The 25,813-nt window shown below is 29.4% G+C and overlaps 3 protein-coding genes across 3 annotated transcripts; 2 read left to right on the top strand and 1 right to left on the bottom strand.

The window, feature by feature from the left end:
• Nucleotides 1-373: 373 nt before the first annotated feature.
• Nucleotides 374-17,205, bottom strand: LOC119670418 (protein phosphatase PTC7 homolog). The gene is made up of 6 exons (XM_038080671.1): nt 17,102-17,205; nt 16,477-17,046; nt 5,364-5,543; nt 4,182-4,498; nt 3,975-4,113; nt 374-942 (listed from the first exon to the last, which is right to left on the bottom strand). The coding sequence occupies exons 2-6, from the start codon at nt 16,712-16,714 to the stop codon at nt 893-895; spliced, it is 924 nt and encodes a 307-aa protein (XP_037936599.1). The 5' UTR covers nt 16,715-17,046; nt 17,102-17,205; the 3' UTR covers nt 374-892.
• Nucleotides 17,206-18,942: 1,737 nt separating this feature from the next.
• Nucleotides 18,943-22,184, top strand: LOC119670419 (probable tyrosyl-DNA phosphodiesterase). The gene is made up of 8 exons (XM_038080672.1): nt 18,943-19,065; nt 19,142-19,231; nt 19,287-19,498; nt 19,552-19,831; nt 19,895-19,997; nt 20,057-20,446; nt 21,262-21,853; nt 21,924-22,184. The coding sequence occupies exons 1-8, from the start codon at nt 19,053-19,055 to the stop codon at nt 22,050-22,052; spliced, it is 1,809 nt and encodes a 602-aa protein (XP_037936600.1). The 5' UTR covers nt 18,943-19,052; the 3' UTR covers nt 22,053-22,184.
• Nucleotides 22,185-22,193: 9 nt separating this feature from the next.
• Nucleotides 22,194-25,637, top strand: LOC119666801 (luciferin sulfotransferase-like). Its single transcript, XM_038076079.1, has 5 exons — nt 22,194-22,571; nt 24,503-24,737; nt 24,806-25,010; nt 25,077-25,203; nt 25,264-25,637. Exons 1-5 carry the CDS (start codon nt 22,487-22,489, stop codon nt 25,635-25,637), a joined length of 1,026 nt encoding a protein of 341 aa, XP_037932007.1. The 5' UTR covers nt 22,194-22,486.
• Nucleotides 25,638-25,813: the final 176 nt, after the last annotated feature.

The raw sequence follows: 25,813 nt of genomic DNA on the forward strand, positions 1-25,813 counted from the left end.
ACTTTATTTTATTGTTCGTTTTCTACTTGAATGCAATGATGGTCCAAACTAAAGCAGTTTTTCAATGACCCATTGCACTACACGGATTTACATGATTTTATATTTATTTTATGTTTCTTTTTTAATGACAATATTTTGCAATATATCAGTCCAATTAATTCAATTTCATATTTAACTACATTATTCAAAAAACTCGATATTTTTATTTATAATTTCATATTTATATCATTAATATTTCAATATTTCAATATGTTCTCTAAATCTACTTAGCCATTCATTGTTTTCTATTTTGAATTTCGTAATTTTTTGTTTATAATATATTTATTGATTATTTCATTATATAGTCGCATATATTCATAATTCATAACTTCACTATACTTAAACATCATTAAGCACACTTCTCAAATGTAAATTTATTAACGATTATCCACCAGCATGCAATGTGGCAAGTGGCCTTTGTTAATTATATTAAATAATACTCGCAACTGCAATATAGTGACAGTTAGGGAGTTTTCAAAAAAATGAGGTAATCAAAATCAAAACAAAGAAGTCGAGGAACTATTTGTTTTAATAAATCTTTTTATATATAAATAAATCGTTAAGCATAAAATACGTTAACAAACTGACAATTTACACTCATAAAAATAAAATAAAATAATTACATTTTTTTATTATAATTCGTTTTAAAATAAAAACAAATATCAGTATTAGCATTAAAAATAATTAGCCAACTACAAACTAAACTTAGAAAAAAACATTAATCGTAAACATAATCGTGTGTATAACAAAAGTCAAATCTAAAAAAAATCATGTCAGCAAAATGAAAATAATTAAAATTAAAAGTTAAATTAAATTCTATTCTTATAATTAAAAACTAATATTTAAATTAATTTCACATTGCTACAGTTGCGAGTACCACAGTTATATCGTCAGGTTTACCACCTAAAGAAGGGGAAAAAAATTCGTTATTTTATTTATATTTACAAAATATTTATTTGTACAAAAAGTTATTATTTAATATATATAAAATTAATTAAAAAGTATATTTGTAGGGTAATTGGTTAATTTTTTTAGAATTAAGTAAAAAAACCACGATTTATTTTACAATAATTTTTCGACTTTATAAGTAAACTGATGATCATCAGTTTAGACTTAAGTCGAAATAACGATGAAATAAAAATTCTTGTAAAATAAATCGTGTTTTTTTTTTCTTAATTTTTATTTTTAACAACAATAAAAAATTTAACCAATTAGCCTGCAAAAACACTGTATTAAAATCGTTTGATCATAAAATAATAAGTATTTCAAATTAATTATTAAATATATTTAAAAATAATAAATATAGCTGAAGTGTGAATAGCCAACGGTGGAAACAGATCAGTTACTACTGAAATACATTACAAGCAAAAACTGTTTGGAATTATGGAACAAAATACAAAAAGAAACATCAATCAATCAAAATTAATGTTGAAGTCTTCAATATAGAGCCCATCGGAAGCCTGGATGTATAAAGATTCTTGTCAGATCACAATACTCAACTAAACCAAGTTAGACAAAATTCGCAACAAGCAGTTGTTTTAACTAAAGCGGAACCAACTCAGTACTACACTATCGGAGCTGATAGGCCACTTTGTAATAAAAAAAAAGTCATGCAATAAGATTTGGTTTATCTTCTACCGACTTGTGTCAGGATTGTGGCTCTACAGATGAGTAAAAATTTTATTCTCCCGAAAAGAACAACAATCCACGTGCAGCAAAAACTGAATAAAGATTGGGATATATCCATAAACAGTTACTTGTCATGTATAAATTCGTCTTTTCTCAATGTGTGCCCTAAATTCAGCTCTTACCCTCCTTAAAAATAGTTGGGTGATATCATTAAGACAATGCACATATTAATTACTCGATCGAATCTACTTGTTCTTTGAATCCGTCCCATTGAAGTAATTAAGTCTTTCCGCAGTAACCAAGTTTGATTTCAATTAATAACCAATCCCGATTCTTATTCCTAAACAATCCACTATCCTCTCACACTACCATTACTTCACGTCCTAGCCCTAAAAAATGAAATTGCTTCGATAGAAGAGGTCTAAGAATGGAAGAAAATTGTCCCCAAAGACAGATAGTAATGTATGCGCTGCAAAGTAATGGATCCGAGCAGAGATGGATTGACTGTATAATAGATGATATATGAAAAATGCAAATAGAAAATTAGAAACAAATTATAATAAACAAGGTGACATGCAAAAACTCATTCAATGCTATAATAGTAAATGGCAAATTAAACAAACTATTGTGATGTATGATGAAGTTAAAACTCACATCGATCAATAAAGCTTAGACATTACACAATGCTAAATAGGTAAAAGGATGATAATAACAACTTTTATATCAGGACGTATCTTTCTAAGAAAAACAGATTTTAACTTTTTGGATGGTTGTTACAACTTTGAAATCAGGTATTATCCTTTGAGAAGCAGGTATTCACTGTTGTTGACATTTAATGATTTTCTTTATATCAAATCTAACTCAAACTTTTTCCACATTCTCCAACTAATACTTATATAAAAACATTTTTGTGCAATCTAAATAGAATAGTGTAATAGTTTTAATTTTATTGATAAATTAAAACTATGTTTGCTTTAGTATTTTAATTATTGAAATATTTTCACATAAAAGTAGGTGAATATTATACTAATTTAAAGTAACCTATAGGTGATCATTTCGCAACAAAAAAAAACCTAGTAAAATGAAAGATAGGTCTTTCTTAAATAATCTCTTATACCTCATAAAACTTCCTTAATGAAGTGAAGTGCTTCCAGGATCGATCAGGATCGAATCTACTTGTTGGATTGAATCCATTTCTTGGAATGAATCAACTTGTTGAATTAAATCTACTTATACAATTAAATCCACTTGGATTAAATCCATTTAGATTAAATTTACTTGTTGGATTAAATCCACTTGTCGGAATAAATGTACTTGAATTAAATCCACTTGCTGTATTAAATCCATTTTGATTAAATTCACTTGTTTTATTGAATTTACTTGGTGGATTAAATCCACTTGTTGGATTAAATCTATTTGGATTAAATTTAATTGTTCCATTAAATCTTTTTGGATCAAATTTACTTGAATCCACTTGTTATATTGAATCCACTTGTTGGTTTGAAATGCTTGTTCGATTAAGTGTCCACCTTTTGGATTAAATGCTCTTATTGGATTCACTTGTTATTGATAATAAAGTGGTTCTCCAAACAGCCATCGAAGTGACACTGTTCAAAAAAAGTTTTCTCTAAGACATGAGAAACTACTCGATCTAGAAAAAACTTCTAAAGCTATGAAGACAGCAAGTCTTAAAAAAAATTAACAGGGATTATTAAGTTTTCAGAATGTGGAAAATATATAAATATACAAAAACTTCAATGGGTATCATTCTATTGGTTAACAAAATATACGCTAAATTTTTATCTTACTTTCTAAAGTATTTCTTTGTAACCTAATCTAAAAATTAATAAATAAAAGTGAAATAATCTAAATAAAATATATAGCTTATAATAAAGTTTCCCTTTATAAATTTGCGCTAAATGCGATAAAGCTTATATTCGTCATAATTATTGGCACAGTCGCATTCCACTTACATGTCTGTTTCTGTTTAATTTATAAATTTCTTTCTATCGGTTAAAATAAATCAAGAAATTGATAAATATAAAAATTTTTTGCTAGATTGCTATATAGAAAAAAATCTGATATAGCCTAAAAAAAACTACTTAGAATATAAATGTTATCAGATAAATACAAGGATAATTAAAATCTGATACGCTGCGTTTTAAAATTATGTTATAACAAAGAGGGAATTATTATGATATTTATATAAACCATTTTCCAAGTAAATATTTCTTAATTTTTTATACTGTTTCTACGGGGCATAAACACACCCAACTCTTTATCACAACCACCATTATAGTACATACCTGTTGCATTTATATTATTCCGTCTTGCATTTATTGCAAACGGTGACATAAATTCGCTATCGAACGATAACGATCGCGCCATAAACGCTAATGTATTCGCAGTCATCTGTAATTTGACTGGATCTGACACGCCTTCGACCTTTTCAAGCATTAAGATTAATAATATTAACAATTAATTGATAACAGTTTTTTGTAATAGTTTTTTACCTCTTTGAGTACATCTAATAACAGCTTTTCTGGCACATTATCGAATACACCATCTGTTGCTACTAATATAACATCACCATCCTTTACGGGAAAGCTGAGTGTATCAGCTGAATCTGGACTATCGCTAAGCACATTATGGCCGTGTCCTGGTGGAGGCAATGATAGTTGAAAAGGCGTATTGAAATAGTGTTGTTGCTCCTCTGATTTGTGTACGATTTCACCACTTCGTACCACCATGAAGCCACTGTCTCCGATATTCGCTGTATAGACTGTGCTATTCTCACGGTTCAGCACCAGCACACACGCTGTACTGCTGCCTGTAATTTATATAAAATAGTTTGATATAATAAATTACAGATAATATGTATGGTTAGTAAAGTTAAAGGTGTGAAAATAAAAGAAACTTTCTCTTTAAAAATTATTTTTTTGAAATTCATATAACACAGCAATAATGTATAAATTGTTTTAAATAAATTACCTATATTTATATAAATTACATGTTTCTAGCTTAAATAAATATTTTATTTATTTTTGTGTAGCAGTATTTTTTTATTTAAAAAAATTTGGAGATCTGCCAATTTTTCAGTTAAATACTAAACTCAAAGTAATTATAATTTAAAAATCTATTTTCAACATAACAAATGAAAAGAAAATGTTCAAATTTTTTAATTTTTAATTTATATATATTAAAATATATATATATACGAGTATATATATCTTTCATGATGAATGTGCACCTTCGTTCTGTGTTTTCTTGTTGAAATTTCGAGTTTATTTTTGTTATCAAAAAGTTTAAAGACGTATTTATAAATTACAAAAATAAAAAAAATTTAAAAAAAAGAAATAAAAAAAAACATTCATTATTTATTAAAAAGAACAATTTAATATATATATTTTTTTAAATGAAAAAAAAAATGTCTACAACAAAAACCAAAACAAATATTTCTTATCGCAGTGCATATATAACAACATTCGAAATATTAACTGATTATTTGTCAGGCGTCGTGATTGTTTACACAACTTCTTCACCTTAATTAATTTAATCGTATTTTTATTTTATTTTATTTCAAATATTTAACTAATTTAATTTTAATCTATTTATTTTAAAAGACTTATAAATGATAAAATTGCACTTGCCACAGCAGTGATCGGATATAGTCGTCGGTACTATTCTGAACTTACCTAGAATTGGTTTTTTTTGTTCTAACAATTCGCAATAACTATAAGCTAAGAGATTAACAGGTCGTTGTGGGTTAAAATTAACACAATGGACTAGACGTTCACATGTCTTCATGAGAAATGATGAAAACTCTCCGGGATCAATACCGTAACTACGCCATCCCCCAACGCCATCGGCAACGCCTGAAATACAATTTAAAATTAAAATATAATTATTTAATAAACAAATTTAATACAATTTATAAAATAAAATATGTATATATATAATATTAATATATATCATAATATAATATATCAATAATAATAATATAAATAATAAAATGTATAATAATAATAATATATAATAATAATAATATATGTAATAATAATATATATAATAATAATATATATAATATAATATATATAATAGTAATATATATAATAATAATATATAATATGATATATATAATAATAATATATAAAATATAATTATTATATATATATGTATATATATTTAGACAAAGATATTTTTAATTTTTTTGTAAAATATTTTTATTAAAAATTTGCTTTTACCAGAGACAAACTCATTAAAATATATATATTTATATATATATTTTAAATTTTTATATTTATGTGTTCTCATATATTTTTTATATTCTTATATATTTGAAGACTATATAAAAACATAAAAACAAGACAAACAAATATAAATATTCACTTAAATATAAATATTGTTTAAATGCATAATAATATAATAAAATAAAAAATATATAAATACATAAGCATGTATACATATGATGCGATTTCGATCCCGAGTACGGTAATTTGACAACGGACTTCAGTATAGTCAGCTATTTTTAGCAACTTTATTCACTATTGTGTCTGGTAAATCGAAATAGTACATATCCATAATTATTTTCTTAGCCTAATAGAATATAAATAGAAAACTATGAAGAATTAAGAAAAATCGAAATAACCAAACTCTCTAATTTAATCTGACTTTCTAGGCAGAACTAAGATTGTTGCAATTTTCACAGACCACTACCTAATGGACACCCATACCAAATCATTAGGTATCCCCGGCAACCTGAAATCTAACCAACCTGAGACCTGGTAAGATTGATTTATTTCACTATGAATGATGAGTATGGAACACCTTATCACCTTATGATATTTATACCTTAATGACATAATAAAAAGTTTATTAAATTTAACAAACCAAATAAAAATTATTTATTTTAGTAAATAAAATTTTTATTATTTAATAATAAATTATAATTTATTTTATTATTAATAAAATAAATTTTATACATCGCGAAGATTCATTTTAAAACTATACAGTGCTAAAAAGACTATAACCAGTTGAAACCCATTTTAAAACATTAGGTATCTAAAACATTAGAAGAAAAAAAAGAAATAACATTGGTATTCCAAATGCTCACCTGACAAGATTAATACATTCTTCTATGGCAGTCATCATACTAATAAGCCTTGAAGACGAAATACTCTTCAAATAAAATAATCTGCTATATCAACCATTAAAATTTAACTGTGATACTGATAGACTCTAGATATTGGGCACTATAAATCGAAATATTCCCTCTGATTCACTGAACAAGTTTTTTATATACCCAGATCTGGATTGATATATTCCATATTAATTACCCTGACTAAAAAAATATTCTGTACTGCGGTTCTTACATAGTAAAGGAAGTATATATATGTTTAAATACTTTATATTATTATGTATACCTAATTGTTATCTAATTACGAATATATCAATGTACTTTTATAATCAACGGAATTTTATAGATTTTTTTTATTGATCAAATAAAGAAAAGGTAATTAACTACTTAAAAAAATTGGACACATTATTTGATAAAAAATTTCATTTGAAATAAATGAACGCAATAATAATAGTTTTTAAAGGTTTGGCCTTATGTGAAACCAATTCAATATAGATTACAAATAAAAAAATTAAAAATAGATCAAAAGTATATCAAGGTCAATACTTAAAATATTTATTTAGACTTTCACACAGACATTTTTTGACATTATTAAAGTCTTTAAGTAGTACTGGATCATAAAGTAATAATATCATGCGATTTTTTGAAAATAAAAATTTATAAATAATTCTGTAATTACATAAATGACTTTAATAACAATTAGACTACATTACGCATTAGATAGTAAAAACAAAATATATATATACATGTATATATATGTATAATATAACAGTATTCCCTCGGTAAAATATGAGAGCAGGGTGCCCAGTTATATGAAAGAGGTAAGATCCTTTACAAAAATCACACAAGACAGACATGAAAATTTCATTAACCAAGAAGGATTATGCAGCGGATATAAGACCAAAGAAAGAAACGACATCAGATCAGGCATCAGATACCACGTGGCTGTCTTTATAAAATTTTATCTATACACACTCCCATCATTGTAATAAAAAACGAGAATGGATTTTCCTGAGTATAGTTAATAACCTATAATCCAAAAACCGTTGTGGAAATTAATATCCGAACCGGGTCGTCTAGTCAATGATGAAGATTATGGCTACTTCACCTATGGACTAGTTGAAAAAAGCTGTACAATATTGAATAGTAGGTAAGTGTGCTACCACCGAGTGGCAGTCTGACCTATGGCCGATAGGTCTTTAAGATAAAGTGTTGTTTAAGAGGCATGGGATTTAACATTAAGAAGAAGAAAAAACAAGTTAAATTCGACCGATTAAACAAATCTGTTTGAATATGATAAAAAATGAAAGAGCGTTACTAAAGAAAACATTTTGGGAACTGCATTTATTGGAGATCAAATTTTTCATTATTTTTCCGAATTCTCAAGACTGTATCTAACGAAAGTAGAACTCATTGTGAATTTGTTGGGATAGACCAATGACTAAATATGTTCTTATACAAAAAACGCTCTACCGTTGGTCATATAACTCTGTATTTTGTTTAGATTTCATCGTCATGGGGTGATCCATACCCTTGACTCCTCCCCTTTATACTTCAATGTGATGATTTATATTGAGGAGCGTACCTACTAGAAGAATACCCTGTTTTTAGTAGTTCTCTTAGCTATCTGGTTCGCATCCACACTTCAAGTGCCCATTGGCTTGAGTATGCTCACCCTTGCTGTTTTGATATATTACGAGAAGCCCTATCTTTGATATACTATGAGAAGCCCTTTTATTCCTCTAGTTCCCTTAGTTCCCGACTTATAAAACCTTAAGCTGCGTTATATTAACACTATTACTGCAACTAACATTATGTGTATAGTAAATTGAATTGAATATATACAACTCTCTTGAATGATTATAACGTTCTCTTTTACTCTGAATCAATTATGCTTTGCACGCTACTAATATGAAAGCAAGACGAATGCAAAGTAAAGAATAAGCTTGAAAGAAAAGAAAAATATACTTGAATAAAAAACCTGGTGATTATTCCAAATCGCTGTTTATATAAGATTTAGTTAGCTACACAATTATAACGAGAAGAATAAACTCGAAATGGGAATGATAAAATTTAGACAATAGCTCTGATATAACGAATGATTGATAGTAATCGGGTTATGGAAAATTAATATATCCAAATATATACGAGTATTTTAGATATAACTGGAATTATCTACTTATTCAATCAATTATATTTGAAGAAAACAAAACAATTGGAATACTCACATTAATGACTTGAGTGTATGTATGTATGTAGTACTCTGATAATAAAAATTAATTTAACACCTTAGGAATGTTTTAATTATAAAATTAATTTGTCAAAGTTTTATATTTTATTAGCACTACAGTGAAGGTCAAATTAATTTCGGAAATACATATATATATATATATATATATATATACCCATATATATATATATAGTACTTAAGATACTTGGAATATAATAATTTAATATTATAACAAAAATATGATAATAACCGTATGTAACCTGATACTCGTATGAAAATAGCTAGTCATAAATTTGTTATTAAAATATTTTATTTATTGAAAACATTTTAAATAATTGAAAAATGAAGTTAATTGAATTTCTAAGAAATTACTTATATAATGGAAAATTTTATATAATGGAAGATTTTCTTTTCATTTTAACTTAAGATAACACGAAATTGAAACAAAGTACGTAAAATGAAACCAGATATGGTTACGAACTGCTATAGAGAGAGGCAGGGTTTGTTTCCAGACGAAATACATGGAATAATAATACTTTATAGGGAGAAGGGTTATAAAGCACCTAAGCTCCTTATACAGTTAATCAGATTTTATTACTGAACATACTATTAGTCTCTATCAGCACGCCGAAATTAACTTATCAGCTGCATATATTCTTTGTATTATTGTCAGCGCTGAACTGAACTTCAAGGTATCTAGCCTCCGATATATTTTTAAACTGATATTAACACATTTTAAAGTGTGGAGAGATCATAATGTATTTCAACAATATATTTATTATGTTAACTGTTTTTAATATAATCAAGAGAATACAACGATTTTTAGTCTGCATAATGACGCTTTTTGGACCAGCAGAATTTGAATTTAAAAACTAATTTATACATTTAATTTGGAAAACTGCATTAAACCAGTATTAACCAGTTCAACTGTAACTTCATTACGAATCATTTGAGTGTGTCCCCGTATCCATCACACCCCTTCTGTATTTGAGCTGTAATGAAATTTTTTTAAATATTTCCAGATGTTTTCGTCACGTGTACTTTTGATCGTTAGTGAAATAGATCAAGTCCAATTTTATAAATATATATACTATAAGTAAAAAAAATGACTAATAAAGTCAACAAATGTGTTTATATATAACCCATAAAAAGATATTTGCAGATACTGTATAATAAATAAATCTGTTTTAACTAAAATTTTTAAGTATACAATATTTATAAACAGTTCTTTAAGTTATGTGAAGATAAAATAAATCATTTCAAAATTATTTAAGCAATGAGCAATGAAGCAGTAGTCAGTGTTAGAACCAGATTTTGTTCCAAAATATCTTACGAAGCATTTTCTATATGTATATCACAGAACAGAACTTTGACCGCATATGATGTCAGATAAACAATAAATAACACATTTAACAAATATTGCACTGAAATGCTAATATTGTATTTAATTGTTATAATTTATTCAAAAATTGCTAACGAAAACTAAACAAATTCATAGACGGCGCGATAAGTAATTATTTAGAAATTAGAAGGTGTGATAGGCTATTTATGAGTCAAACTTTATGGATGATCTAAACCGTTGATGAACGAGCGTATCGAAGTAATTATGACCGCTTTTTGTGTTCAGGCGTTACACTTTTAGCTTAGAACTTTTTTTTAGAACTTAATTTAAATCTTCTTATATAATCAATTATATATAATTTTATTATTGTAATAATAATTACATATTTTGTTCATTTAAATGAAGTTTAATATATTATTTGTAAAATACAAAAACACTAATAATGTGACTAAATCAACAAAGTTGATAAAGCTCACGAAAATCACATATATGGGATGAATAATAAGTTGTTATTAAAAAATGTACAAAAAATGTACGCCATATATATTGTTTATAACTGCCAATCAGACGTAGGACTTATTTTAATTTTTCTAAAATTATAGAATATAAAAAAAATTTATATACAAACGTTGCATTAATAAATAATCGATCAAATCAAATCTTTCAGGTGTAAAGCAAATCTCTAACACGCCGAGCAGCAGTGGCGTATACCAGGAGGGTAGAGGTTTTGGATTTTAAGTATTTCCTCCAACATGTAAGACTATTTCACAATTGATTTGACTTACATTTATCAAACAAATCTTCTCATATAAACTTTTGATAAATTAATAATTTAATGAGGGATTAAAATATCCGTTGGAACAAGTCTTTGCTACATAATAGTTATCGAAGTGAAAAGAAGTCTCATAACTTCCAGACAGAGATACCATTCCTTTATGTCAGACAGTTCTATCTTCTAAAGAAGAAACCGCAGTCAATGATAATTCATTATATAATGCTTTAGCAACCTCAATCCTCACTTACATAACACATATTTTATTCTTTCATATTACCATGCAAGCATTTTTGTATTACTGCTTATGTAAACGGTCTTATCAAGTTCCCGACAGTAGAGAAGGTATTTGACACATTTTTTGTACAATTTTTTAGTACAAATTCCAACCTCTCCCATCTTTAACGAAGTTATTTTACCTAATGTCAGAACCTGGTTTCTTGAAAGACAACTCTCATCAATGAGTATATATAATTTCCTACTTCTATTCTTCACGGCAATATATTACACAACAACGAGTACATACCTACTATCTCTTAACCTGATATCCTACTATTTAACCTAATTATTTAGTTCTCAACGGAAGTGGTAACAGCATTTAGAATATTTTTTATATAAAGAAAATTAGTATATATTAAACAGCAATTTGCTGCTGTTAAAAGAACTAGCACCACCTGATATTCCATAAATTTAATGATTCCATCATTTCTCTATGATTTCTTATGATTTTTCAAAGCAAGACTTCTATATTTCTCGCACTCTTCTATTAAGAGACCGCAAGCGATCCAACGTCGACTTCATGATACCGTAACCACGGCAATCAGTAGTCGCATCTAGTCAACGAAAATGAACACATCTTTTTTGGCACTTAAACTGAATTCTTAAATATCGAATATTCCATCCCCTTATTCAATATACTTTTATTTAAACTTAATTAAATTTTTTTTCAATTTAAAAAAGAAAATAAAGGAAAAAAACAGTGAATGTAAATATTATCCACAAAAAAGTTTTTCAAATAGTTTATGTTTGTATTATTATTATTATTATTATTATTAGTGTATTATGCCTAACGTAGGGTATTTAAAAATATCGTGATAAGCTGTTGTTGCAACGTACTATGTCACGAAAGAGCAAGGGGTATCTGCTGTTACATCACTAATAGTAAAATTATAAAATTTGACAAGGTCTACTTAAAATTTGAAGAAAAAAAGTGTATAAATTCTTTGAGTTAGACTAATAAAATATCAAAAAGAAATGATTTTTGGTCATAAGATTTTTGCCATGAGCCTTTAAAGTGGTTGTAATTGTTGTATTTACAGAAAATATGTTTTACGAATTTTCTAATGTACTAATCCAATAGATCGAGATGGCATTCTGCCAGTAATTTTCACCTATTGAAAATCACTATTTTAGTTTTGAATAGAAAATTAATTATTTTACAGACAAATGGAATTATTCTCTGAAAGATCATATGATTTCTAAACATTTATAATTTATTTAAACAATAAATTACAATGGGCAGTCTCGTTAGTCCAGTCAGAAATAGGTTAAACTTGCAGGCATCCAAATCGTAATTTATTATTTACTTAAAAGAGATTAGAATTAATGTCGATGTAAAAAAAAATGGTCCTGAGTTTAGATCTATTTAAACTTTAGAAGAACTTGTCAGCATTTTTCTTCTCACACGACTAACCTATTTAGATTGCCTTAAGTCTTTGGTCCATGGTCTTGCTAACAATTTGTATTTCCACTATCAATTTATTTTTAAATATAAGTATTGATGCAGTCTGACAAGTGAACATTTAGGAGAATAGATATTCCATATAAAGTTAAGGCAGAGTTCAGACATCCTTCTTTGAAAGATTGTCAACTGTTTTGTTACCTTCGAATGTCACGTGACCAGATATCCAAACAAATATTACGAAAAAGTATATTTTAGTCAATTTATATAAGATATTTTTCCAACTATGGACCGATTGGGATATAATAGCACAAGATTGTTTAAATTTTATAGATTATAGAATCTGATAACGCAAATATATGATAATGTTGGCGTTGTATGGTAAGAACTACTGCCTGAAAAACTATAACGGCTAAACTGAATCTGAGTTCATGAAGTCAACAACTTTGTATATATTCATGAATTTCAGAAAACTTTAATAAAAAAAAAAATTAGAACAAAATGAAAAGCGATTAGAATTGGACACATGCAATATTTTCTTTGAGACCACAACTGCACTGCAACAAAGTTCTCAATTCCCGGCATAAAATTTCCGATAAAGATAGACGCCTTCCCTTTGCAGCAAGAACTGTTCTAACTAAATTGAGTTCAGGATATACATTGTGACCGAAAAGTTTTCGGAAATTCTCATTTAAAATTCGCGCGCTGTATATTTTTCGATATTTTAAGTTTATGTAGTTTGGCAGCACTGTCCTTAATTACTATGCCAAAAATGAGCGCGATCTGTCAGACAGTTCGTTTTCGGCAGCTGTTGAAACCAGTTCACCTCAGTAGTGCGTTGCGAAAAAAACAATGGAAAAAAATATTGATCAAAGAGTTTGCATCAAATTTTGTGTTTCGAACGAATTTTCGTGTGCAGAATCGTTGCGAATGCTACAAAAGGCTTATGGGGAATCAGTTTTATCGAAAACTCAAGTTTATGAGTGGTACAAAGCCTTTCAGGACTGTCGTACGACCGTCGAAGACATGCCGCGTTCTGGACGACCTTCGACCTCTACCACCGACGAAAACATTGAAAAGGCAAAGGAAATCGTGTTCAAAAATCCTCATGTGAGTGTTAGAGAGATAGCACGAGAGCTAGGCATCGGTCGTGAGATGGCTCGTTTGATTTTGGTGGACAATTTGTGTATGCGACGTGTCAACGCTCGGCTTTTTCCGATTCACCTCAATTTGTTCCAAAAACACCATCGTGGACAGGTCTCGTTAGACATGCTTGATCGTGCCAATTCCGATCCAACTTTCATGGAACGCATCATAACGGGTGACGAGACATGGGTCTACGAGTACGACATGCAAACAAGCCAACAATCATCGGAATGGAGAGGAAAAGACGAGCCGAAACCGAAAAAACCACGCCAAAGTCGCTCGAAAATCAAGGCAATGCTGATTGTTTTCTTCGATATTCGTGGTGTGGTGCATCATGAATTCGTCCCTGAAGGACAAACAGTCAATAAAGACTATTATTTGGACTGTTTTAAGACGTTTGCGTGAAATATCCGCCGTAAACGGCCTCAATTGTGTAAGGATAATTCATGGATTTTTCATGACGATAATGCTCCCTCGCACCGAGCCAACATTATCAACGATTTTAAGGCCAAACATTCAATAAATACAATCGAACAGCCACCGTATTCACCTGATCTTGCACCGTGTGACTTTTTCCTGTTTCCCAAACTCAAATTACCACTCAGAGGAACGCGTTTTGAATCCATAGAAGACGTAAAACAGAATTCGCAGAGGGAACTCAAAGCCATACCGGAAAGCGCCTATAAAAAATGTTTTGATGATTGGAAGAAACTTTGGCATTTGTGTATCGCTTCTAATGGAGCATATTTTGAAGGAGATAAAATAAATATTGATGAAGATTAAGAATTTTGCGTTTTATTTAAAATTTCCGGAAACTTTTCGGTCACAATGTATCTATTTGCTAAGTAGTAATTTATCACGTATAAATGCAACAATTCCCAATGTGTGCCTCAACTGCCGCTCTACCTGTCATGATGTCACTCATTTATTTTCGTACTCAACGCGTACACTAACTCGATCGAGGTCAATCGATATTTGTACCCGCTCAATTGATGAGGCTAAGTTTCTCCATTTTGACTTTGGTTGACTTTAATTTTAATTTTACTAATCCTCCAATTGGATTTCACTTCATAATAATCCCCTTCCCTCTTACACTCCTCATGCACTTCCTAACCCATGTATTCATCTATGTTATCTGCTTTTCAGATCACTGTGGCCTACAACAAAAGCAAGAGTTAAAATTGTCTAACAGAAGAGAAGTTGTGTTCCAGCATGTCAATGCCAGACCCCACACATTAGAACCCAAAAGGAAGGAATCGATTTTGGAAGTTTTAATGCATTATTATTCGTATAGCTCGGACCGTGAACTATCTGCCTATCATTTGTTGCGGTCAATTTGTTATTTATAAAAAATTGGAGTTTCTGTCACAGTTTCTTATTGGTAAAAAATTGGCTTTTCGAAGACCCAAGTCACTTAGTAGTTCTACACCGATAGAATTATAAAGCTAACCGAAAAAGAACAAGAAATTATAATGGCCAATAAAAACTTTATAAAAAATAATTTTCAATAAAGAAAATTTTAATAAATATGTAATAAAAAACGCCGAATACTTTTTATATTACCCATTAATTAGTATCATAACTGTTTCATATCTATTTTATTTATCTGTATCCACTTGTGTTTAACGACTTTTATGCTACTCCACTTAAGTGATACATTCTCTTATATAACACTTTCATTAATATATGTAGGTATATACATATATATACACATATATGTATGTATATATATATATATATACAGTAATAAACATTAATAAACTGAAATTAAATGTTTTACTTGAGCTACATAGAATTGTCAATAAACACTAAATCACACTGTCATGCTAAGTATAGTGCAGTGCAGTGCAGTCCAGTCCGAAGGAACTGCCAACAAACCCGGTGCAAAGTACACATTAAACATGTTCAGCTTTCACGTCGCTGCATTGATTAAATAAAAAAAAAATAAAAAAAAAAAAAAATAAAAAAAAAATTTTAAAAAAAAAATTAAAAAAAAAATTTAAAAAAAAAAAATTAAATAAAAAAAATTAAATAAAAAAAACGTGTAAAAATGTGCGCATGTAGTCCAAATGTGTGAAAAATTTTAAGATTAAAGACAGTTCCACTAGTGTCGCTGGAACTACCACCAGACAATCCACACATGTTTTTCATGCTGGGATATTTGATACCCACTCATCCTTAAAGTGTGTCGTCTTCGAGAAACACAGAAACACGTTGTCTTAGCTCAAAATTTCCGTATAAAAAAAACGAGGAACATTAAATAGCGCAGCACTAAGCAAATAAAGCGTAAATAATCTTAAACAAAATATTGGTTGATGGGTTATCTTTATTGCTGCTTCTATTTGCTTTAGGTATCATATATATTTTTATGAACTGTTTTATTTCGTGTTTTTTTTTTTTTAATAAATAAATATATATTATCGTATTCTTTATATGTAGAAACCTTCATATAACGAAATAAAATAATATTTCGTTATCCAAATTTATAAATTTTACTTACCAATTACGTCCGCCGTATTGGTGGAAGTCTTGAAATATGAGTCTTCTCCATATTTGCCTGGTTTGTAGCGGGATGTTAGAAAGTCTTTGGGGAAACCACACACGACCGACACGAAATGTGGTTTTGATTTACTGGCGTTAGGAGTAGGTGCACTTTTATTGGCGGATTCCACTAAGGTCGAGAAACCACTACGCAAAGCACGCGAGATTAATCTCGAAGTCCAGCTGAGTGAATGCATGCTACACTACTGCGTCTAATATTATTTTTATTGGTTTTTGTTTTTATTCTCAATTCCACATTCACACTCACATTTGCAAAAAAAATTCAATTCACATTCAAAGCAATTGAATTCATACTATTAACGTTTTTATGTAATTTTATTTAGGAAAAAAAAACACTGATTTTTCGTGCCAATTTTCTTTTTTTTTTTTCTTTTTGTATTTTTTGCCACACACTTTAATACGTCAAAGTCACAAGGGAAGCGAAAATGTGCTCAAAACGGATTATGAAAGTTCATTTCGTTTAAGATTTCGATTGAAAAGTCCGTGACAAATTGTTTCGTTTACATAACTACAAATTTACTTTAAATATATTAGAACATCGATTAATGTAAAATTACTTATACATCACTCATCTTGCCCATGTGACAATTGTCCAACGAGTTTTCCCAATGAAAATTGTGAAATGTACGAACTACGCGTGAGACCAAAAATTTTTGACTGCAGAAAAAAATTGTATTGGAAAATTACTTGGTTTCGTTTGACAGGGTTGCCAAGACAATAAAAATAAAATGGTATCAATGTTAATTATTAATTAAATAAATGACAGATGACAGGTGGACATAATAAAATTAATGTAAGCAAAATGTTGTCATACAGACTTAATGACAACGAAAGGTTTTCATACAAAATTAATGGCAAGAAGGTTTTCATATAAAATTAATTACCTTGACAGGTTATCATACAAAATTAATGGTAATATTAGACGTGATACATGAGAATAATTGTTAATAATCAGCTAAACGCTAATAAGAGTATTAAAATAAAGTGGTTAATAAGATTATTAATGGAAACTTATTAAATTAAATTAAATATATTGAAAATTATGAAAAATAAGTGCAAGTAGTAAATAAATGTAAATCATAAATTTCAGAATATTTATATTTTAAAGGATATATCATAATGGTCAAATCCCAATTGTTATGAAACTGATTTTGATTTTCACAATTAGGCCGCGTGAAAAAATTTTGATCATTTGGACAGACTTATTTGATAATGGATTTTAATAAGGACAGCTATTTAAACAATTTTTTCCATTAAGCTATATTTTAATATAACTTAATTTTAGAGATATCGGGGTATAAAATTTGACATTTAAATGGGAAGTAGCAACAATGTAAATGTAAATGTCGTCACATAACGACCAGGCCTTTGTGTAATCAAGTTGTTTTAACTAGTACATGCAATGTACTAGTTGATGCTAAATGGAAGTTGTTTTGATTAATGTAATCAAGGTAAAATATTTCAATATTATATCTTCATACTACGAAAAGTAATCTGTTTCTAAATGGGCGTGCAAATCGTGCATATTTAGAAAAAATGTTACATAATCTAAATTTTAGTGTTTATAAATTATTTGTAGAAATCAAATAATTATTTTGCTATAACTGCAACTCATTGGTTATATTTTGCTTGAAATATTCACATATATTTAAATTCAATGAAAATATTTATTTGAAATGATTAAAGTACACATATCATTGAATTTATTACAGTTGAAACACAAACAGCGCGAGACAAGATTTAAAATAGTAAAATGTTTTAAATTATTCAATGAAAGATTTGAAAATATTAAATAATAATACTAAATGATTAAAAAATATATATATTCGCTAAAAGTGTCATAATTTAAAAATGATCAAAAACTAATAACATGTTCACATTGTAGCTTAAATCACTTACGTTAATAAAATTAAGACTTGGGCGTTTCCATTGGCATTAGCTGATTTATGCATGTGAAGCAATTGTTTGTTAACATTATTCTTATAAAACATGCAACAGATATTTTAAATTATTGTAATTTAACTTGTGTGAAATTTATCTTTAAGGATTACATTCGATATTTTTCGCCTTCAATAAGTGATTTTAACAAGTGATTTAATTGTAATAACCCCATTTATGTTAAAGCTATTTATATTGTAAACTATCCTCATTAGTATTAATGAATAAAACTGCCTTAATAAGGCAATAGAAACATGGTATAAGAAAGCATTATTAATAGATTGTGAGTATTGACTTTTTATGAAGTAATATATATGTAATATGCATAAAATAAATATTTCTAATATATTTCGTGTAATTTTTAAAAGATTACAAAATTCATTACGTACATTTAAAATATATAAAATAAAATTATAAGTTATTAATAATTTGTCACATCTAAATCAAAACATTAGCTTAGCCATCCCTTCATATAAATTTGACGTTTGTACGACTACTGCACTATCGACATTGTTGCTAAAAATTTCGCGGCTACGTTTATTAGTTTTTAGGCTTCTTTTGGTTTATAAACAAAAAATGGCAACAAAACGTAATAACTCTTAATATTGTTTATAATGAATTTTCTTACTAACAAATTTATAATTTTTAAATCATTAACATTTTAGCCGACAAAACAAAATTAAAGGTTTGCCAATATGGTGAAAATTGTTATAGGAAAAATCCCATACATTTTAGTGAATATTCGCATCCACATTGTAAGTAAATTACATATATTTAAAATATATACAAATAACAAACGCTATATTGTAGTGGATAAAATATACGAAAAGGGCATAAATCCGCAAACTAAGAAGTATGACATACCAGACGAGTACGATATGTCATCAGATATTATAGTTTTACAACTGAAGCTGTTGGAAAAAGTATTTCCGAAGGCTGAGAAGAAACAAACCAAAACTACCACAACTCAAAACACTACACAAAGCCAGAACGGTGGTTACAGATTGGGTAGTACCAAAGAGGTACATTAAACTTACAGTAAATGAAATTGTTATAATATATTCTTCTAATTAAGAGCGAAACGGTGACTGTTACTAAACAGGATGAAGTTGAACGAGTGGAGCGTAATAAATCGCCAGTGCCAAGTACTTCATCAGCAGCAGTTAAACAAGATAATTCCAATTTACGAAAAAAGCCAAGAATCGATCGTAACATTAAGGATTACATAGCCGTTGTGTTGGAGAAAGGAAAAATGGCTGAAAAGCTAGAGAAGTCAGCTCCCTATAATTTTTTCCTTACTGCCATTACCGACTGCAAACAGACTCATCATGAACCATTGACAGTAACGCTACAAGGTGTGATAATTTAGTTAATAATAATTATGTTTGTGAAGTTAAATATTTTTCTTTTATGTATAGAAATCTTTGATGAAAGTCTCGGTGAAGTTGAGTCAACTGCCCAGATAAATTTTATGGTTGATATTGGTTGGCTTCTTGGTCATTATTATTTTGCTGGTATATTGTAAGTTGTTATTTACTTTATTGTATATATATTTGTTAAAAGTTTATTTTTTATTTAAGAGATAAACCATTGCTTGTTTTATATGGTGATGATATGCCTGAATTAGCTACTATTTCCAAACATAAACCACAAATTACTGCTATTAAAGTAAATATGCCAACACCTTTTGCAACTTCACATACAAAAATGATGCTCATAGGTTATAAGGATGGTTCAATGCGTGTGGTTATCTCTACAGCGAATTTGTACGAAGATGATTGGAATAATCGTACACAAGGTATTTGGATTAGTCCAAAATTAGACCCATTACCTGAAGACGCTGATACAGTTGCTGGTGAAAGTCCTACAAAATTTCGACAAGATTTATTGTTATATTTGGTGGAGTATAAAATTGCTGCACTCCAACCATGGATTAATCGTATACGTCGCACTGATTTCGGTGCTATTAAGTAAGTATTTGATAGTCTTTATTACATCGGGCTTAATTTGTACATATGTAGAGCCTTAGTGAGTTGTTGTTGTTTTAACCTACTAGGATTTACTTGTAAAATCCGTTTGAGGGGGTGATGAACGGCACTGTATCATCGTAATTGATGAGTGGTTCGGGGATGTAGACCCGGCCGTTCTTGGAACTGCCTTATTCAGTTTTTCTTGTGAGATAGGTTACCACTAGTTTTTAAATCTATATAAAAATTATAATATTTAAATCAGGCTACATAGAGCACTTATGAGTGCGGTGTCTAAGTATTTCGTGTCTTCTTGTGAGACAGTCTGCACTACTAAGTACAACTAGGTATATGAAAATTATATATTTATTGGGCTCACATATAGGGCCTAAGTCCGACGCCCGACCGGGCCCGCAGCTTAGGCTGTCCTAACTACTAAGGTTGTCTCCTTAAAGGGAATAACGCGGGTAGAATAATTGTATTCATTTACAATCATTCGATGTGGATTTGCATTTTCCAATCGGGTGCTATGATCCAAAGACCATCAGAGGTGTTAGATAAGCTTCGCTCCGCACTAATGGCGAAGTAATGCCCAAGCACATAACTTCAACTGATACCGGCGGAATTTTTATGGGATGTTTATAGCCGCAATATATTGTGCGTGTGTTAAGAACATTGTGATGTTGAGGCCTCACGTCAGGTATGAACGTTAAATTCTAGGCCTTCATATAGCGCCTAAGTGAATAGTGTCTTCTTTGAGATGAACCTTAATACCCTCAAAAATCATACCACACTTTATTAATAAATTTAATTTACAGTGTTTTCCTTGTTTGTTCTGTACCTGGAGGCTTTTTCGAAGGACCACGTGGTCATCCTTGGGGACATGCGCGGCTTAATAGCCTTCTGAAGCAACATGCCACTAAAATAAACTATAAAATACCAGTGATATGTCAAAGTTCTAGCATAGGCAGCTTAGGCGCCAATGTACAGGCGTGGATACAACATGATTTTCTTAATAGTTTGCGCAAAGACTCAGAGTCTACTGGTTTACAACAAATACCACCATTCAAAATGATATATCCGAGTTATGGTAATGTGAGTAATAGTCACGATGGCATGTTAGGTGGTGGCTGCTTACCTTATAGTAAAAACACAAATGATAAACAACCTTGGTTACGCGAGTACTTGCATCAGTGGCGTTCAAATGCGCGTTATCGTACACATGCCATGCCACACATCAAATCCTACACTCGTGTAAATCTTGAAGAGGAAGAAATTTATTGGTTTGTGTTAACCTCAGCCAATCTATCAAAAGCTGCTTGGGGCTCCTTCAACAAAAATGTTAAACTACAGCCTTGCTTGCGCATAGCAAACTATGAAGCCGGTGTGCTGTTCTTGCCCAGATTTGTGGTAAGTAAATAAACATAATATATAGTTTTGCTGTGTAATTAAAGCGAATATATATTTTTGTGTAATTTAGACTGGCGAAGAAACATTTCCACTGGGCAAAATACGTGATGGCATACCACCATTCCCACTACCGTACGATGTACCATTAACGCCTTATGCGCCAGACGATAAACCTTTTCTAATGGATTATTTACATTAAACAAAATTGTTATTTGTGCCGTAAAGTTTGTTTAGTTTTATATTTCATGGCTTTTTGTTTAAATTTAAGTCGTTGTATTATGAAATAATTGCGGTTTTGTTACGAAGAATATTTTAATAACCCATGTTTTGTAAAATTTTAATTCGTTTTTATTGCTCTTTCTGAACATGTACTAAATTTATTTTAAGTAATAATTTTTTTTATATTTATTAAGTCCACAACTTTTGAACCGAACTGACCGCAAACAAGTAAAACTAGTGAAGCGCTTGCAAAATAAGTTTTATTGCATTTTGTTTACCTCGTGTGCAGCATCAGACTTTCTCTTTATTTAATTTAAAACTTCAATTGCAAAGCATAACTTCAGTTGCTTCTAAGTACGCTAACTGAAAACTAGTTCAGCGTTTAAGTTCGGTGTGAAAATACTAAATATTAACATGAATAAATTTAAATATGAATTTCCTTTCGAAATCGAAACCGTTGAGTCAAACTTGAACTCCGAATTATTGGAATATTTTCACGGTAATATTATGGGATATAGTATATAGAAAACATATATATAAAATAAATATAATAAAGTCGTTTATAAATATATTTTTTTATATTATATTTAAAGATCTAAAGTTACATTACATGAAAAATATAATTTGTGCGAAAACTGAAGTCATAATTAGCGTAGATGAATTAGTATAACTATAAGTTATAATTAGTAAATATAAAAAAGTTTTAGTTAACGTCATAAGTCATAATTAGTAAAGTTAAAAGAATCATCATAAGACATAATTAGTTATAAGAAATCATCACAGAAAATTTGGTCCTATATAAAAACAAAAGACAAGAAATAATCTACTCTAGCACGGTGCTAACTTCTTGAGGACGCCTATTTAACAACGAGTCTGAATATAGACACTATTTTGAACTACTCTTTCTACTACACTATATATCTAATATAATCAAATATAAAATCTGTGCTCTTCTATGGCTGTGAAACATGGAAAGCATCCAACTTCATTGAGTCAAAAATATAGATCATCATAAATAGGTATTTGCGCAGAATACTTGGTATAAGATAGCGTAAAAGAATAAGATATAAAAATCTGTAGAGCTGTACACAACAAGAAACCGTTCCAACTCAATCTGGTCGACGCAAATAACAATAGATTGACTGCACACTTTATAGACCTGTGAACTTTTTACACTTGCAAGAACAGCACTAATGAAACCCCCAAGGCTCAAGAAAGCTTAGTGCATCAGCACAACTTGGCGCAGAACAACAGGCAGAGATCTCAATAATGCAAATTATAGCTGGAATAATATATGCAGCGAAGCACCCAATAGAGTTAAATTTAGATCAATGGTAGAGTCCCTAAGTAAGTAAGTGATATGTCTATACAGTTTACTTTCCAAAATAATGGACTTTGAAGTTGTTTCAAGTTCCAAGTTTAGTTTCCAAAATAATGGACTTTGAAGTTGAATATTTTAATATGAAAACTATCAACAACAACTAAACGCTCCGGTTCCAAAAATGGCAGGGTCTACGTCACGGAGCCACCTGTCAATCTTGACGACCAAACAGGGATTTTACAAGGAGATCCTCACCGGCTACTACAACAACAATTAGAAACACCAACTGGAAATAAATTCTGGATACAGATTATTGTTAGCTGCTAAGTAAAGTGATATATAAACATTACCGCTTTAAAGTGTTATAAAGCCTCGAATATATTTGACACGTCTATTCTGGTGACGCGTTGTTTATGCTGTCAATGTAAAAGTTATTTTACTAGTTGGAACCAGATGAGTGTGTAGTTTTCTGCGTGAGCAATTAATATAAAAAGTTAAGCAGTTAAAACGACAGTATCTCGAGAAGTAGGCTATATAGACATATAGCTATAAACTTATAATAGAAAAAGTTTTCCAAAATAGCTTATCTAATTACTATCCGTTGTCGAAAATAGGCGTGCCCGAGAAATCAGAAACGCACCTTTACCCTTTTATTTATATTACAGATTTATTCTGAAGAAGTGATCTTTGGTCAATACATTTTTTGCATGGAAGATATTGTATCACTCTGACGTATCGTAAAGTATCTTTAACGTTATCTTTAACACAAGATTACTATTGTAACCCGGATTAAAGTCGACTTTAAAGAAGATTTTGTATGATCGATTCTATATTCAGGCACAGTTTTGATTGAAAACTTAAACTCAATAATTTGCATTGGTTTTTAGAGAAGTATTGGATTATGATTAAATTAGGGATTTATGAAATGGTTGTCATAAATATTATGGGATTATTCTCCACTTTTGAGTGAAAGAATGTAGCAATGCTAGAAAGAAATATGTAGTTTGCATAATTGAACAGTTTTTCAGAATTTAATATATAATCTTTGAAAGTCCAGTATTATATTATTAACCCATATATTTTTTTTCATTTTTTGTTTATATTAAAAGGTGAAAAAACTGGCTTCGTACAAGTTGGACCGGAAAAATACTTTTTTCCTAACAAATACAAAAATGAGGCAAAGGAATATTATAATTTTGAAGCACGCTCCGATGATGTGTGGATTGCAACGTTTCCACGTTCCGGTACCACTTGGACACAAGAAATGATTTGGTTAATAGCAAATAATTTGGATTTCGATGCAGCTAAGAGTCAACTACTAACAGAAAGATTTCCATTCTTTGAGTTAGTATAATATGTTAAATTAAAATTTAAAAAAAATATGTGTAATCCAATTATAATAAAATTTATAGATTTCCATTGTTCGTACATCCGGAGATAAAAAGCAAATTAATAGAAGAAAATGCAAATGATGCAGATAACTTGAAATTCATAGAATTAATATCACGTCCAGGTTATCAGTCTTTAAGTGAAATTGAAATCGGTAAAAGACGATTTATAAAGACACACTTTCCATTCTCATTATTGCCACCCAGTGTGTTGGAGAAGAAATGCAAGGTGAGTTCTTACAAAACAAAAAAAAATATTAAATAAATCGTTGAAAAATATTATTTCTACTATAAGATCATTTATGTAACACGCGATCCTAAAGATGTAGCAGTGTCTTATTATCATCTTAACAGATTATATCGTACACAAGGTTATGTAGGAGATTTCTCACGTTACTGGTCTTATTTTGAAAGAGGACTAAGTATATATATTTATTATTATTTATTTATTTAAATTATTCTTAATATTGTTTATCTTAAAGATCCTTGGTTACCATACCACAGTCATATTAAAGAAGCACTTGCTCATAGTCATTTACCTAATGTGTTGATGTTGAAATATGAAGACATGCTTAAGGATTTGAGTGCCACCATTACAAAACTTGCTAGTTTTCTTGATTGCAACCTGACCACTGAAGGTTCAGAAAATCTTATCAATCATTTGAACATAACGAATTTTCGTAAAAACTCTGCCGTGAATGGTCATGAAATGGAAGCGATCGGAATTCTGAATAAAGGAGAAGCGAGTTTTGTGCGTACTGGCGGTAGTGGTGTGCAAAAGGAGTATACAGATAATCCAGAAATTCTGAAAAAAGCAAATAATTGGTTGGAAAGGCAACAAATTGATTTAATATGAAATTATTGTTTTTTTAAAGCATATTTTAATTAATAGTTACTATATAGAAATATACATAGACATATAAATATACATATATAAAATAATGTATGTCTTTGCTTAATATGTTTAAAGTGAGTTAAAATAATATAATAATAATACGTTCAACTGGCATTGACTGTATAAAGACCTTTTCC

This window comes from Teleopsis dalmanni, chromosome 1 (genome assembly GCF_002237135.1).
Source record: "Teleopsis dalmanni isolate 2A chromosome 1, ASM223713v2, whole genome shotgun sequence".
NCBI lineage: Eukaryota > Metazoa > Arthropoda > Insecta > Diptera > Diopsidae > Teleopsis > Teleopsis dalmanni.